We start from the raw sequence: 16680 nt of genomic DNA on the forward strand, positions 1-16680 counted from the left end.
AACAGGCGGCTTCCCGTTCGTGACCAATGTGCAAGATACGACAATGAAGCAAGCGGGGAGCTACAAAGAATGAGTCGAGTTCAGGTTCAAGGTCAAGTTCAAGTGGCACTCAGTTGAGGTTTCATTCGCCAATCACACGCCGGCCTTCTCTCCATCCTCTTGCTCTGGACGTAATACCAAGAATGAGGCAAGAATGAAGCGAGCACACCATCACCACCCTTCACCATGGCTGCCTCTCTACGTCCGCATGCCTCAGCCAGGACTGCTTCTCATCACGGTCATTTCTATCCAGCGATCGACCGATGCCAACTATTCCCATGCGAATCCGAACAGGGTGTCCATCTCAACCCACTGTCGTCCGCATTTGCGCAGATATCCATCAACGACAGCTTTGATATCTTCAAATGCAGCCTTGTTCGTCTCCGCAAGCACCATGATTCGATCCTTCTTCTGTCCATATTCCTTCTCGGTCTTTGCTTTGTTTTTGGCCTTTTCAGTGTCGAACAGCGCAGCAAAATATAATAGCTGGTTGTATAACTTCTTCTCCGAGTACTCATAAGACATGCGGCCAAGACAACCCTCGGCACGTCCGGTGGGACCTAGGCACCGATGGCCATAGACCGACATCTGCCGTGTCCGGTTTCCGCACGATGGGTCGTCACAGGCCAGCCAGCCCTCATAGTAGGCCGAAGTTTGTGCTCGGATCTGAGACTCCAGTTGCATGACGATCGAGAGTCTTGAGAATGTCTGCTTGCATTCGACGTTGGAGCACAATATACCGTCAGGTGTGCATGACTCTGTCGTGTCGCAAAGACCCTCAAATACCGTAACGTCCTTGCACGTTCTGCATCGAAGATTGAGCCTGGCAGCGTCTTGGAAACGAACACTGTCTGGGATTTGTGACTCCAATGGGAAGATCTCGGTATTCTGCTGATTTGTTCCGCCCGAAGTGTTGATCTGGTACTTGCGCACATCCAGCCCCAAGCACTCAGCCAGCCGGACTGAATCGGTACCAGGAATGGGTGCGCACAAGCGTTCAATGGGCGGGAAGATCTGTTTGTACAGGTAGTATTCCACGTCAGGGACGAGGCCGGAATCTGGTTTCTGCACATCCTGAGGTGTGTAGGATCGCTTCGGCGCAGGCAAGCCCTTGGTTTGTTCATCTCCCATTGTAACGATATACGACATGACATCGTTGACCCGTACAGTCTTGCCCCGACTAATCTCACGAAGCGCGACTTGGACTTGAGGCATCGAATCGGCGTTAGGGTACTCTGTCGGGTTCTTGCCGAGTTTCTGAACCTGTCAGCAGCTGTGTCATCTCCCGGTTCAGGGCAGCTTACCGTGTAGATGACATATTTCTGGACCGGGATGGCATTCTCTCTCATCTTGCCTGCCAGTTCTCGAAGATACTCATGAATCTTTTCGAGAACGACCTCGGAATCTTCACCCGACAGGATCTCGTTCAGAAGTTTCTGAGACGCTTCTTTAGACAAATTGCAGTATTCCCTTCTCTTCATATCGAGACCTTTGACCTCAAGCTTCTCGACGTATTTGCCGTCCACTTCAGACATATTGATGGCTGCATACTTTTTCTTCGCATGTAGCAACAAGCGTCTGAAAACGTTGTCGATATCGATCTCCAACAGCCTGTATCTTTCGTTGACGGACCGTTTGAACTCAACACCCACGCTCAAGGCCTGTGCGATATTGTCTGCATTGGTGTTGATCATAACGGAATCAGTGTCACCGTAGATGACCTGAAGCTGATTGCTCTCTGCGAGTTCTTTGGTACTTCGCAGAATTTCTCTGCCTTTGAAGGTAGTGAGCATGGCAAGAGGTCGAGCATAAAAGCGTGATTGGGTGTAACCCAAACAACCATACATGGAGTTGGCGGTAAGCTTCAGGGCCAGCTGTTTGGTGTCCCAGAGTGCCAGCTGCTCAGGTGTTGCTCGCTTGTCCTTCATCAACTTCTTGACTTCACGGCGACGCATGACAAGGTTGGCAATGAGCTTCGGCAATACACCCTGTGCTTGGTCGACTGGCACCTCGGGTACTTTCTCTTCATTTTCGTTCTCGGCCGTGCTTGTTCGGTCAACAGTTGTGAAGCAGATGTTGTACTCCTGGATAATGCTGGGGTACAGACTGTTGAAGTCCATGACGAGAATGAACTTGTCGTAAAGACCCTTCTCGGGCTCGAAGACCAAACCACCCTTGTATTTGTCCTTCTTCTTGGTGTCGGCCCCTTCGTCGTCATCCTCGTTCTCATGCGTTTGCTTGGCGCGGCCTTTGCCGAACTCTTTGTCAGGACAGATGTACTTGTTGCGATGGAACTCGTGCAGTAGAATGTATTCGTTTCGCTCCGCTCGTGTGCCGCTCAAGGTACGAGCCCACGAATTGCCGGCTAGCTCCGTAAGAACTTTCGTCAATGGCAGCATCTGCAACTTTAAAGCGAGAGCGGCTATGAAGAATGTGTCGGCATGGCAGTGATTCACGTAGTCGACCAGGCCGGCCCGTGTCGTCGCCCAAGTCTTCAACGCCGCCTCGTTGTCGATTTCCCGACGGGGATTTTCTGGTCCCAGGTATAGCTCACACATTTCAGTCAAACTCCACTGTTGGCATTTGGTCATCAAGGACTTGCCCATGTCGTTGGCGAGGTCGCACATAAGGCGACCCGCCAGAAGCTGTCGTTCGGCGAAGAACGAGCCACCTCTGCCGAATGTTTTTGGCCATTCACTTCGCTTCAACCTGCCGATTCGATGCCAGCCAGGGGTTTTCTTCTCCTTTAGTCGGCTTAGGAGGATGCTGTAGTCGACCTCCTGAAGCTGGTGGCCCATGAGCACATCTGGGTCGACCCTCTCGAACAGAGCGAGGAATTTGCTCAGGAGGAACTGCTCGGTCTTTTCAAGCATAAAGGTACCGTTTTGTTTCTTGGTTTCTTCCGCAAAGCCAACGGGATAAGCGGAGCCGGAGGGCCGCATTACCGTGAATGTCCGTGAGGGCATCTTTTCAGGAGGGGTGGTGTCTGTCAGGGAGACATTCTCATAGACCCGAGCGCTTGCAACGAGAATTTCCTGTTTGTTCTCCTTGATGTTGAGTTGAGTCCGGAACGCAAGCGACATCAATGTGATACGAGGAGCTTCCATGGCTTCAGAATTGCTCAAGACACTGATGTTGTTGGGTTTCGTGACACTGCACTCAAGCTTGCACCAAGAAGCATTGTTGACAGCAGTGAAGTCGGCATCTTCGATGTTCAACCAGCACGGGCCCATAATGTTCTTCCACAGGACGAATTGTTCGAACAATGCAGTGTTGGTGCCGAAGACTCGGGAAAATGTCTCTCCTTGCAAGTCTATTGGTAGGGTGTTCTTGTCGTATGGGTAGAGTAACTTGAGGTATTCTGCTTCCTTTGGTACGTCGGGCAGTTCAAAGGCATATTTCCGCGTACAGGGCTTGACCTTTCTGGTAGTGACTTTCATTCGGGACATCAATGTGTCGACTTCGCCATAGACATCGTCCATTTCGATCTCCTCGTCGGTCTCGCGACCATTGACATATCTGTACTTCCTTGGCAGAAAGAAAAGCTTGCGGAGAATGTTATCGACCTTGACAAAGGCACTTCGGAATTGGCCCGTGTTTTTGTCCTTGACCTTTCCAAAAAGACAGAGGCTACCGTTGACTTCTGTGTAGTCGAGCCAGAACATTCGTAGACTGCCGTCTTCTTCAACAGCATCTTGAGGCTTCATCTTGCCGAACATGTGAGTGTCGGAAGAGGGACTGCTCTGGACGCTGAGCTGGCTGGTGATTTTGGTCCAGGAGGACGCATCAACTTCTTGAACAGCGGGTAATGGTGGAGATGAATTCATAGGCGTTGGAAGTTGTGGAGACTTTACCTTGGGTGGTGGTCTGCTGCCCGTCATATTGACACTTTTCGCTAGAGCAGCTTCGTCTCCAACGACTTGAGCCACGTCCATCATATCGTCATCTTCATCCTCTTCTTTTATCTGCACTTTTGTCTTGCGCTCGATAGCCTTGACGACGGGCGACGAAGGTAGGGGGTCGCTCATGATGTTGTCATCGTCGAACGTCGGTAAAGGTTCGTCTTCATCGTTGAAGGCCTGTGGAGGAGGAGTATCGACGAGTTCTGTGGCCGGGGCCCGGTACTTCGGTCGAGGCTGTTCGCGAGATAGTGGTGGAGAGAGCACTCGAACCTTGCGTCGGTTATCCGACTTGACAGGTTTACTCGTATAAGCACGTGCAGGCAGGATGTTGGCATCGACCTCTCCGAGCAGGTCGGCCATGAACGCTTCGTCCTCGGCAGTGGTTTGTATCTGGCCATGTTAGAGACCCAAGCCGGCGGGATTGCTGATGGACATACCTTGGGTTTTGGAGCGGCAACCGGGCCATTGTTGAAGTAGTTGAGAATCTTGTGGTTGGAGCGATCTTCCTTCTCGCGTTCCTCTTCACGTTTCCGTTTTGCGGCTTTGCCCTTCAAAGGGATATCCTCCTCATCACTGCTATAGGACTGGCGCTCATTCTGCCATTCTTCGCGTCCATCGTCGGCATAACCTTCACCGTTATCGTCGACAACAAAGTCATCCTTGTCGAGTCGACTCCTCACCACCTTCTTGTAGCCGTCCTCGTCGACCTCATCGTAAATGGCACCCTGGTCTTCAATCTGGTAGGATTCAAGTCGCGACTTTCCGGAAGCTCGCTGAGCCCGAAGCTGGGCAAGTGCCGAACGGTGCGACATGTTGTTAAATCCTGTCCATGCAGGGTGCAGTAACGAAGAAGCTTCTGAGTTACAAAGTACGGAATAAAGTTGAGGTACGGAGTATAGCTGAGGGAAAATGAATGGTGGTGGTTGGAGTGGGCGCGTCAGTGAAGTCGCGCTCGAAAGACCGCGACGCGTTTTGAAAGCGCGTTTAGGGAGCATAGCGAATCAACGTCGTACCAGTGGATTGGTGGGGTTCACCCAATGACTATATCACGTGCACGACACCCATGTCGGAACATACTCCTAAGCTGCAGCTTCTCTCTCGTTATCGACGTGAAACTTCAGCTCTTTCTGTGCCCAGTACTTGCCTAAGCCTTGTTTGCGCACACCGGACTGGCTTCTGGGGTTGAAAGGCGACCATGCAATGTGATGGGCACAAGTACTCGCCGGATTCGCCTCCCTCGTCCGATACAACCTGAAGTGTAAGATCCACGAGCATTTCCGCAGGAGAGGACATTTGTACATACCTTGCGTAAAGACGGCAGGTTACGTGTGATACTTATCCTCAAATGTACGGCCACGGGGGTTAAGTGAGTCCGACGTCTGTTGAGGCACTGAATTGTCTGTGGGCATCGTGCCCCGCGAAACAACCTGTTTACTGTGTACTCCGTACGCGTTGTGGAATACAATTCTTCCCAGCCCAACCCGAATGGCTGTTCTATTGCTTGGACCGTTCTGTCAGTCCATATTATTCCTGCATCATATCTGCGCCAGTGGAACTTCTGGACTTTCTACAATCTTCCGAACTCGAAGAGTAAGGTGTTCAGTTCTCCTGCAACGCTGTATGCCTTGCCCCACCGTCCAGTAAGCGCAATCGCTCCCTCAAGGAGCAGATTGTCTACATACCAAATCTCGGTCACGGTGAGCGGGGATTAAAAGACGGACTCCTTATTCAATTTGATTGAATTTGATTTGAATTGAAGGACTCTACTTGACAATTCGATTGCGTTCGTTACGGTATGACGTGGTATGCCTTGCTTTTGTAAAGCCGTTAATTATCCCCAGCTCGCCTCTTTCACCGCCAGCCACTTGAAGCGCCGTTCGAGCCGTGAACGCATAGGCCTCCGACTGTGCCCTGGGTTGCCATGGCACTTTGGGCCGTAGCCAGGCTCTTGTCCTCAATCTTGGTCCCTGGCAGCAGTCTACGGGATAGAGTTCTTCGCCCGCCGTTTGATAACCACATGGACGTCATCTTGCCACATCATCCAGCCGCCCTTGACCGTCCACTTCAGGTCCGGTTTCGCGAACGAGAACTACCGTGCGTGAACGTGAGTTAGCAAAACATGGTCTATGTGACGAGCGTCGGTTCCGCAAACGAAAAAGGGGTTTTCATAGGGGAGAGCAAGAGGCTGAGCCTGTTATATTCTTATCTGATAATGGCGCAGCAACTGGGGCACCAATTTGGTCATCTCCAATATGGCGATGTTCTTGCCGATACATTCGCGAGCACCGTGGCCGAACTAGACGGGACAGAGCGAGTGGGTCAATGGAAAGTCATGCTTGTGACGGCGCTCACGGAATGGCGGCAGGGACAGCGTAACGTACATTTCGCCCTCTCCATCGCGGTAAGTTGGTCTTTCGAAGCGTCGAGCCACCGCTCTGGCCTGAACCTGTCGGGACCTGATCCGTAGATTTCTTTGTTTCGAATGTGGCATGGCAGTGCGTCAGTGGTGTCGTGCTTGTCTGAGGAAGATGGACTGACGCCGTGAGCCAGGGGTTGATCCCCACGATTGTGCCTTCGGGAAAGTAGTGGGCCCCCATGGAGATGCCGCCCTTGGGCACGTATCTCTCCAGAATAAATCCGATGGGAGCATGGATTCCTGGAGCAGAGCAGTCAGACAATAGTTAGCGGAGGGATCAACGCATTCAAGTATGAGCATTTGAGACCCACGCAATGCCTCCTTGATGCAAGCTTGGAAGTAGGGCAGCTTGCCGGCTTCTTGCCAGGTAACAGTTTTGCTGAGACAACCTTCTTTGTCGGCGCGGTCCACTTCTTCCAGTACCTTCTGCAAGCTTGTTAGATTCTTCAAGAGATGATACATAGGCTAGATGTAAATTCCATCAGAATCAGCGACCTGACAGCGGATTGCCACTAGTAAGATGTTCCGCTCACCGATGTAAATGTAATGGCTGTAGTATCCGAGCCTCCGCCAATGTTGTTGAAGTTGTAGAGCACCACCATTCTGTCACTGACCACATCTGGGTATCTTGCTTGAGCTTCGATACATCTCTGCAGGAAGTCGCGCTTGGTTGCATGGCCACTCGCTTTCCACGATGCCCTCTCTCTGAGTCTGTTAGCGGCGAAGCGCAGCATCGGTACATCGGGTCCATATCTCTTCATCAGAGGGTTGTGCAAGAGGAATCGGTCTAGGAATGGAATTTGGCCGGCCTATCAGGTTGATGTCAGGTCAGTTTTCCTGTTGGAGATGTGGGAACATACAATGACACACTTACCGCTTCCCAGAACTTCGTGAAGAAACGGATTCCCGACACCACTGACTCGACGTCGGTCCCGGGCTCGAGAAAGCCTAGTTTTCTGCTGAACAGGATCTCACCTCTACAAGATGTGTCAGCCTGCCAGGGGGAAGAAATGCCGGGAAGCAGTATAGAGGACGTACAACACGTCGAAGGTGCAGTATTGCAGCCATTTCTCCAAGGGAAACGAGACTTTGGATGCAGCGAACTGATCCAGCTTGGATATGAGCAGCTCCACCGTGGAGTCTACTGCTGGTTCGAACTCCATCACGGTCCTCATACTGTAAGCACTGGCAATGGGCCTTCTGATACGCGCATGATAGTCTTCATCACGGCTCTCAAAGAGGCTGTGCGTGAACTTGCCGTTATGCCATAGGTCGATGATAGAGTAGAATTCGGTTTTTCTGAACTTGGTGTTGATGCCATAGATTGTCGGTATCAGAGCAGGATCGGAAACGGAAACAACCTTAGGACCGAGTCTCACGAAGTGTGAGTTGAATTTCCGGTGCAAAGCACAAGGTCTTCGGTCGGGTTAGAGAATGAGGTGTTGAAGACTCGCCACAGGTTGGTGAAGCCAGCAAGAAAAGGGCCAACAATTGAGTTGAGTCCACAGCCATATTTGTTAAACAGAAGCCTCACGATCACGAGAGCTAGCAGGATAACTGCCACGTATCGTTGAGCGATGCTCTGAGCTTGCTCAAGAAGTGCCATCGAATTTTGCTTGCTGAGTAGACCCAAGTCTTGAGACAGGACCACTCTCTTATGTGCCAGACTATGGGAACAGAAGCAGGTGCCAAGCACATCAGTGAATCCCAAGTGAATCCGAACTCAAGGTCGAACACAGACGGCAGAGGTGCAGGACGACTCACCTCCTCTCGATCCCCATTTGGTGGTGAAAGCACAGGAGGTCCACATGTTGCCGAGTTGAATGGCTTTTGAGTGCAAGCCACCTGCTGCAGTATGTCAGGTGTTATCTTCGTGCTGGGATTTGAAGCAATCTAGACGCATGCTCGATCAGGGGTGCAGTCCCCGAAATTGCCTGACTTGACTGCATAGCTGAATATATCAAGCAAAGTCAGAGTCGCTGTCCATCCGTGTCAACGGCACCAAAGGTGAACAGAACCGGCAAGTGAATGACGGATCGTCTCCAGGGGTTGTCTTATTCGAAAGACTTCGATTGAGCCCTACCCCCCTGCCAACGGACTCGGTCCTACCGGATCGAGAATGTTGGTTGAGGACCTTGACAGGGCGGGATCGTAGGGCTCCCCGAGAATCAACGAAGGCTCTGTGTGACACGGGACGCAGACAAAACATGCGAGCCGCACATGTTGGCTGCAGCTACCAAATATCTCATTCGGCTGAGGAGGAGCATCTGCAACGTGGCAGGAGAACGCGCCGTGGGCTTGACTTTTAGACGACTCACAACGTATAGATTGTCCCAGCAATTTGGCACGTTACCTGTCATCTGCCGCCTCTAGAGAGCTGCGGCCACTTATGTGATGGGAGTCTCCATGGAGCCTGAGTAACACACCACCCAACACAGCTCATTATGCCGCCTCTGCATGGGTTCGACTGCAGACATCTTTGCGAACCTATTCTGTTGGCAAATGCAGAGGTCCTGCTCGTCAAGGAGCATGGCGACAATAGCTGATCTTGACATAGATTAGACGATGGAAAGTCTTTGGCCGACGCTTTGGGAAGTGTGAGCTTCTTCAGCCCCAAGTCGAAATCCGAATTTCGAATTTCGGATCACACTACTCCGTACTCCATAGTTACACCGGTTCCTCCAACCTCGGGGAATACATCGTATAGCAGTATGCACGAGCTCGGATGACAACGCATAATGTCGACAAAAGAAAATCGTTCTCATTGGCTTTTGATTGTGATCACATATGTGACTAACTCGAGTGGCACACAGGCATGGGTAGCAAAATCATGACTTCCTCTCTCGTGTGCCTGCCCCACCCTTTCATTCTTTCGAGTTGGCATGCATTCCCGATGATCAACGCGATTGCAGCCCGCGACGCCTGGGACCACTGCACCCGCACTACACATGTAACCAGCCTAGTTCATTTGTCTAACCAAAGCATTGATAGCGTCCTCACGGTTACCGTAGTCACCACCCTCGATGTAGTGCTTGAATTTGCGAGCATGGAAGCCGCCGTTGGGATTGGAAAGCTTGAAGGGCCACAAGAAGTTGCTGGCTTGCTTGAAGTTTGGACCAACGGTGAAGATCTCGTGGATCAGGTCCTCAACGCAAACGATGCCGTACTTGCCCAGGTTGTCCTCAACGAGCTGGTTGTCGGTAAGAGCAATGCGCTGCTTGTTGATCTTGCCATAACCACGCTTGTAAATGAGTTCGCGGATAGTCTTCAGGTTGGGATAGCCGTAGGCAATGTAAGGGTTGACAATTGTGAGCATCTCTTGGGTGGCCTTGGTCAATCTGATAAAGACACCGCTGTTGATCTGGAGAAGTCGCAGGAGTTGCAGGATTTTGCGAGGCTTGGGGGCGATCTTGTTGATACTAGAAGCAAGTTAGATGTTGCGATGCAGGACACATAAAAGATACACTCACCCCTTGATTCTGATGACGAAGACCAACTTGGGTTGCTCATCAACGAAGAAGTTGCCCTCTTGTCTGCTCAAACGAGCGAGTCTGATCTTCTCGCGCTCCGCATCGCGGTACTCCTTGACGTACGTCTCGGCACGTTTGAAGATGACTGCACGCTTTTCCTTGTTGGCCTACAGGTGACATGTTAGCTGCTGCGTACGAGAGCCCAATGACAGTTATTGCACAGATTCCGACATGTTCAGCCCCGAAAGATGGTATAACAAAAGCGACAACATTGACCCGAGGGTCTAGCCAGCGCATTGGTATTTATCATCACCAAAGAATCTGTTGGAGTGTGGAAGGATGTACCGACCTTCTTGCGCTTCTCTAGGTCAGCAGCACGCTGCTCTCTGGCCTTCTCCTGGCTCTTTCTCTTCTTCAACAAGGTCTCCGGCACGAGGACCTGGTCCTTCGTTGGGACAGTTCTGTGAGGAGGGTTCGAATCAGTATGGTCCGCAGGGTAAGATCGCCGAGTCGGAACTGCAGCTATGGCGCGGCATTCTCAAAACTGGTGATTGTGGCGTAGAACTCGACGAAATGAATTTGATCAGTGAGACAAGAGTGAGTCGGACGCAAACGTTTGGGCAAGGTCTGACTGCACTTTCTTGACTCTCATCTGACAACGCCCCGACCAGAGGTCAGGAAGGGGTTTGACTCTACAGCATGCGCTCAGTCCCGAAAAACAGAGAGCATGCCGTACGAGCTCAATGTATTTCAAGGAAGAAGTTGTAACTCTTCTAGCCTCAACGCCCCGGCTGTTACTCTTCGGTTGCGGCTTTCACCTTCCCTCCGATTCAAGCCATTGGGATTATCGAGCTGGCGCAGCCAGAGGCGAACCAGCGAAAGGAGCGGACCATATCTGAAGATTCCGACTGTCAGCCCAAGGATAGGAGCGAACTTACGACTTGACAGTTGGCTTCGTCATCTTCGCTGGCGATTGTCTTTGTGCGGCGACGAGGTCAAAGAAGAAAGGTCGAGCTGGCGAGAAGTTCAAAAGTTCACGCAATCCGAAAAGTTGAACCTCGATCCGCAGGTTGTGGGCTAACTCGAAAATGGCATAGACCCAAAGTGGCTTGGCAGGGCGTCAGGGCACGTGAGCGCTCCACTCCTGTCGATGGGCTCAACTACTGTGTAGAACCAGCCTCATCACTCTTCAGTCTTTAGGAGGCCATGTAAATCATTGCAATCCTTATCTCATTAACAATGTCCACCCGACGAGGTGTCGGTCTCGGGGCATTCACGAACAAGTCTGTCACAGCCCAACAATACGCCGCCCATGGCTCATCACTGAAGTCTGCAAATGCGGCTTCCCTACAGGCTCAACTCGAAGTCTTCCAATCTCTTCTTCACAACTTCGCCCTAGAACACGCCGCAACTATTAAATCTAACCCAACATTCCGTGCCGAGTTCGCTCGCATGTGTAACGCTATTGGCGTTGACCCACTTGCCGGCAGCAATATAAAAGGCAAAAAGGCCGACTCCCTTTGGGCGAAAGTACTAGGCCACGATGTTAATGACTTTTACTTCTCTGTTGCAGTGAGGGTGGTGGAGTTGTGTCAGGGTACGAGGGCGGAAAATGGAGGTTTGATCGGGCTCAAGGAATGTGCCGAAAGTGTGGCAAAGGGGAAGGCCATTGGTGGTGGATTGCAGGTGTCGGAGGACGACATCGAAAGAGCAGTCAAGTCTCTGGAACCGCTTGGGTCCGGGTTTGTGATTCTCACCATTGCGAACAAAAGATTCATCCGCTCCGTGCCAAAGGAGTTCAATACGGACCAGTCTACGGTGCTCGAGGTGTTGCAGCTTTTGGGCAGCGTGACTGTGTCGCTTTTGCAACTCAACCTGAGCTGGGAACGAGCTCGCGCTGAAACCGTCATACAGGATCTATTGGCAGACTCTCTGGTGTGGGTCGACTACCAATGCTCGGAACCGGAGTATTGGTCACCACAAGGGTTACTGGACGATAACGAGTGAGAACGGAACCAGTCACTGTGTGAGACGTCAAAAATCAATATTTCAGCTCCTGCGGAAGGAACCTCGCTCAGACGAGCCGAACTCAGCCACCAGGGAACCCCCCCTCCATATAAGATTCTTTCCCTAAGAATCTTCAACCATCCAAGCGTCACATCTACGTCTTGTATTCATCCTTCAACACCCATCGACCACGGCCACGACTACCCTTCTCAAGCCTGGCAATCAACTTGAGCGTCTCCTTGAACTCAGCCGTTGCTTGCGCCGTAGTGCAGTATCGGTTAAAGTGATCAATGAGCATCTGGGTGTACACACTCCCACCATGCGTGGTGAGGTAGTCACGGATGAGTTTCCCAAAGTCCTTGCCCCTCGGCAGGTTCGGCGTCCCTTCTCTCGAGGCAGATGCTGCCGAACCAGACGATCTAGCGGGACTCTCTGTTCTTGGAGTGCCACCACGGGAGGGTATATGATTGCCCTGACGTTGCAGGTTAGCCAGCAGGCTTGATGATTGTAGACCACCGCCTCTGCTTCGCGAGTTGGAGCTGAATGCATTCCGAGCTGTGGTCTCCTGCGGCCGCCCAGCCACGCCAAATTGTCCCGTCCAGGTTGGTGTTCCAATTGGCACAGTGCGGGCGACTTCACCAGCACGGCGTAACTCTCTAGCCGCTTCAGCGGCTACTTTTCGAGCCTCTTGCTCAATCATCACAGGATCTGCTGCCACTTTCTTTGGCGCTTTCCCGTCGATGATTGCATCATGTTCAACCGCAGAGTGGATACCGGCGCGAGAGAAGATACCTTCCATGACTCTATCTTCTGAGTTGTTCGTCGGATCCTTCTTCGCCTGTTCTTCTTCCTCCACCTCTCCTGCGTATTGCTCCATGGAAGAGATGCCCGGTAAGGCTTCGATTTTTGTATCGGAATTAGCAGGCGCTGGGAGATTCTCATTGGTTGTTCGGACGGCTGTTGGAGCATCAGCAGGCTTCGTCGAATGCTTAACCTGTGCATCCTGGAATAGCTTGCTCGTCTCTGTTTCGTCTCCTTCGTTGCCAAGGCTGAAAAGATCGTGCAAGTCATTCAGATGGAACGTCTGCCGCTGTTTCGGATCCCTCAGGATCTTGTTGGTCAAGAACTGTTTGAAGATCTGACGATGGTAGATTTTCTCTTCAATAGTGCCGGCCGTCATCAGTCGGTAGATTGTCACTTCGCGCTTCTGGCCTAATCGCCAGGCTCGTTCTCGTGCTTGCAGATCGGTTGACGGGTTCCAGTCAGGATCATAGATGATGACTCTATCGGCCCCAGTCAAATTGATACCCAGCCCTCCAACTTTGGTGGTCAACAGGAAGACATGCAGATCTGGGTCGGTATTAAATTCGTCGACCATACTCTGCCGCATCTGGATCGGTGTGTTGCCATCCATGCGGCGGTATCTAAATCCTGAGAGTGATCTCACGTATTTCTCCAGGATATCAAGCATAATACGATGCTGAGCGAACAGAAGTGTTTTGTGCCCAGTATCTCGCCACAGCTCCAAAAGCGAGCCCACGACCTGCATCTTGCCTGACTTCGCTGGGTTACCATAGTCATAGCCAGGTTTGCCCGAAAGACGCTTGTGGTCCGTGAGATCAGGGTGATTGCAGATCTTTCTGAGCAGATCAATACCATAGAGGACCTGTCGCTTGCCGGTCATGATGGCATCCATTTCTCCTGAGCTGATAAATTTCTGGTATTCCTTGCGCTGCAAAGATGTCAACTTGCAAAACAAGACCTGCTCGCTCTTCTTGGGTAGGTCAGAAGCAACATCGATCTTGAAACGTTGCAGCAAATAGGGGCTGATGGCGTCTTTCAAGGTCTCTGCACACTTGAAAGCAGTCTGTACTTGCAAGTTCGATGCATTCGCGTAGCCGCCTTGACGGATCGGTATTTCGAACTGGTTGCGGAAGTTTACCAGCGTGCCCAGTCGCATAGGGAAGACAAAGTCGAAGAGCGACCACAGCTCGATGAGGTTATTCTGCATAGGTGTACCAGACAGAATGATCCGATTGGGAGTTCGCAGTTCTTTGCAATATATTGTGATGGCTGTATTTGGGTTTCTGATTTTGTGTCCTTCGTCTAAGACCGCATATTGCCAATCGACGGGGATGAGAAGCGGCGCATAAGTCTGAAGGCCAGAGTATGTCGTCACTAGAACACCTCCTTTCTCTAGGATTGGCCTCAAAATCTTCTGTGCTGCCTTTTGAGCCCCAGTGAGCGGTCGGTTCCCAGCATTGGGATCCCACTCGAGGTCAAGAAGACTGTCTTCCTTGCTGGCTTCATTCCGGACATTGACCATACCGCTGCCGGATGAATGAAGGATCGTCACTCGGAACGGTGGCCACCAGCGATGAAATTCATTGACCCATTGCTTCATGACCGTAGCAGGACAAACGACGATGATAGGCTTGTCCAACTTTTTGCTGTAATGAAGACCGGCCAGAAAGGAGATAATCTGAATTGTCTTTCCGAGACCCATTTCATCACCAATGATTCCGCCTACTTGTTGAATGTGGAGCTCATGGAGCCATTGCACCCCAGTCTTCTGGTAGTCGAACAAGCTGGGGTAGATATCTCCAGGCAACCTGTAGCCAGCATCGAGGACGGTGTCTGGAATTTCAGGATGTGGCAGATAGCACTCTTCCTCAGCAATGACGGCTGGGTCGTCTTCGTCAACTCCGTCCTCTTCTTGCTGTCCTGCATCACGGGCTGCCTGTTTTCGAGCGTTCCTTCTGCGAATAGCCCACCTCTGGAGTCTTGACTGATAGCCATTCTCGTTGCCATCGTCAACACCGCGAAAATCTTCGACCCCATCATCTGGTTGAGCTACTAACTTTCGGCCTGCTCTTCGCTTCTTCCCACGAGTACTGGGCATGTCCTCTTCTAGGTCCTCCTGTGACTCCGAGAGCAGGTCATCCTCAAGCAATCCTTCGTCATAAGAGGATTCTTCATTCTCTGAGACCCTTTCTTTAGCGACCCGTCTTCGTTTGCGCGGCTGCTCCGAATCGATGTCATCTTCGGCACTTGAATCGACAAAGTTGGAAGCGAAGCCTGGCTGTCTCAAATTTCGATGTGACATTGACTTTCCACCTCGTGCGTCGAGCTCGATCTCGCCAAGGTCTGGCTCCTCTTCGGCGTCTAGAAGTGCCCCCTGTAGAGTTGCGGACGACTCCCCATGGGTCGACAGGCCGAAGTTTGAGAATGGTGTGATTTTCCCGGTCCTGATCAGAAAATCACGCTGAGTCTCGCCTGGTAAGCGTCCAGTCGATGAGCCGGCTTGTTGTTCGGTAGCGCCAGCATTGGTTTCTCTCTCTGCCATACGCTCTTCGATCTCGGCGATATCATTGTCCAAATCCTGAATTTGACCCTGCATACGCTCCACATCCAGGCGCAGACGTCCACGTTGAGTGGTGCCGATGGGACGGCTCATGTCATCTCGAGTCTTCTTGATTTGATTCAGCAACTTTTGCTTCTGCGCTTTGGACTTCTCGAGTCGCTGCTGGTCTCTTTGTTGAGCCTGTTCGAATAGAAGTCGGTCAGCTTCGCGTCCAATCCCTCGTTCCAGGTCATCTTGGTCGCGAACTTGGGCGTCGAGATTTCGAAGTCGGGCAGCTTCGTCCAACGCGCCAGCTGGCTCGGCAAAAGTGACATGATTTTCGGACTTTATCTCGTTTCCAGATGCAGTTCCCTGCTCGCGGCTGGCTGGGTGTTCTCCGTCCATGACTAACAGTGATGAGAGTCCACTGTAATAAGTCAAGCCGGTATTCTGGTCATCCTCCTCTGGGTGGTTCAAGGGCCCTTGTCGACACTCAAGACCAGCGGATGCAAGCTCCAAAGGTAGGATACCAAGGTCAACTCAATTCCCAGTGGCGGAGGAGATGAGAGCGACGTGAGACAAACAGTGGCAATATGATGTATGGATGGGCGCGAGACCAAGAGGTGGTCTGGCAGTAAGAAAGACCCTCTACCAATATATGAAAATAAGGTAGTTGACAACGACAGATGCTACAAGACATGAAAGTCTTCAGAACAATCACGACGTCCGTTCACAATCTTGACCTGTCGTTGCCTCTCTCTCTTTATTGATGAACTCGATGACCAGGCCTGCCAGGCTGCTTTTCACCATGTCACTTCTTCTTTGTCCGCAGGTTATGCGCCACCGTACAAGCCTGGTTGCCATGCCCATGAAATGCGTCACCGTAGTAGCCTTCCCGACCGCTTGGTGTTTTGAGCCTGAGGGCCTGGCGTCTAACCCGATGGAACGCCCCGATGGCGCCCAGCTGAGGCACAGCAAGCGACAAGATCAGGCACTAATTACTGGATAACGGAGTCAGTCCTCTCGTTGCCAAAACAGTTCCATGACCTTGTCCTCAAAGTGTCATCCTCCTTTCACGACGAAGCCAGCGGAGGGCAGACTCAGTGTGGTCTCAGACTGAGATCTCAGTCCTTGCATTGTTGTGCCGCGCGACTCACTTCGACCTCACTTCGGCCGATCTCTGAATTCCTCGAGTCTGCGCCAGCTCATTGTATCCAAATCCCTCGCCGACCTCCACTGCGCTCCAAAGCCCACGCAAGCACGCTCTCACTTCGAACCGACCACTTTTCGACACAATGGCTCCGTGCTGAGGGTCTCCTCCTCCTTACCATGCGTCAGCTTTCGCCCTCCGTCGCTCAGTCTCGGTTGACTGCGCTTACCAACCTCGCTTCTTACTTCGTCTGCCCCTCCGAAGGTTGACCTCAACTTCTTCCAACTCGCCTGGCTCTAACGGAGCATCAAAAGTCTGGTTGTTCTGATCGAGCATTGCCCAAGAGCTGTGGA

General features: G+C 51.8%; 5 protein-coding genes across 5 annotated transcripts; 1 reads left to right on the forward strand and 4 right to left on the reverse strand.

The window, feature by feature from the left end:
• Positions 1–309: 309 nt before the first annotated feature.
• On the reverse strand, positions 310–4753 carry G647_06848 (uncharacterized protein; the record flags this gene model as incomplete). Its single annotated transcript, XM_008731167.1, has 3 exons — positions 310–1296; positions 1344–4331; positions 4379–4753. The coding sequence occupies 3 exons, from the start codon at positions 4751–4753 to the stop codon at positions 310–312; spliced, it is 4350 nt and encodes a 1449-aa protein (XP_008729389.1).
• A 1382-nt stretch (positions 4754–6135) lies between these two features.
• G647_06849 (uncharacterized protein) lies at positions 6136–7869 on the reverse strand (the record flags this gene model as incomplete). The annotated part of the gene is made up of 7 exons (XM_008731168.1): positions 6136–6237; positions 6323–6597; positions 6669–6822; positions 6891–7166; positions 7232–7334; positions 7396–7773; positions 7847–7869. 7 exons carry the CDS (start codon positions 7867–7869, stop codon positions 6136–6138), a joined length of 1311 nt encoding a protein of 436 aa, XP_008729390.1.
• Positions 7870–9316: 1447 nt separating this feature from the next.
• On the reverse strand, positions 9317–10788 carry G647_06850 (60S ribosomal protein L7; the record flags this gene model as incomplete). Its single annotated transcript, XM_008731169.1, has 4 exons — positions 9317–9776; positions 9828–9994; positions 10177–10288; positions 10766–10788. The coding sequence occupies 4 exons, from the start codon at positions 10786–10788 to the stop codon at positions 9317–9319; spliced, it is 762 nt and encodes a 253-aa protein (XP_008729391.1).
• A 278-nt stretch (positions 10789–11066) lies between these two features.
• On the forward strand, positions 11067–11834 carry G647_06851 (uncharacterized protein; the record flags this gene model as incomplete). Its single annotated transcript, XM_008731170.1, has 1 exon — positions 11067–11834. The coding sequence occupies one exon, from the start codon at positions 11067–11069 to the stop codon at positions 11832–11834; it is 768 nt and encodes a 255-aa protein (XP_008729392.1).
• A 154-nt stretch (positions 11835–11988) lies between these two features.
• Positions 11989–15582, reverse strand: G647_06852 (uncharacterized protein; the record flags this gene model as incomplete). Its single annotated transcript, XM_008731171.1, has 1 exon — positions 11989–15582. One exon carries the CDS (start codon positions 15580–15582, stop codon positions 11989–11991), a length of 3594 nt encoding a protein of 1197 aa, XP_008729393.1.
• Positions 15583–16680: the final 1098 nt, after the last annotated feature.

Source organism: Cladophialophora carrionii, assembly GCF_000365165.1.
Source record: "Cladophialophora carrionii CBS 160.54 unplaced genomic scaffold supercont1.5, whole genome shotgun sequence".
Classification (NCBI taxonomy): Eukaryota; Fungi; Ascomycota; class Eurotiomycetes; order Chaetothyriales; family Herpotrichiellaceae; genus Cladophialophora; species Cladophialophora carrionii.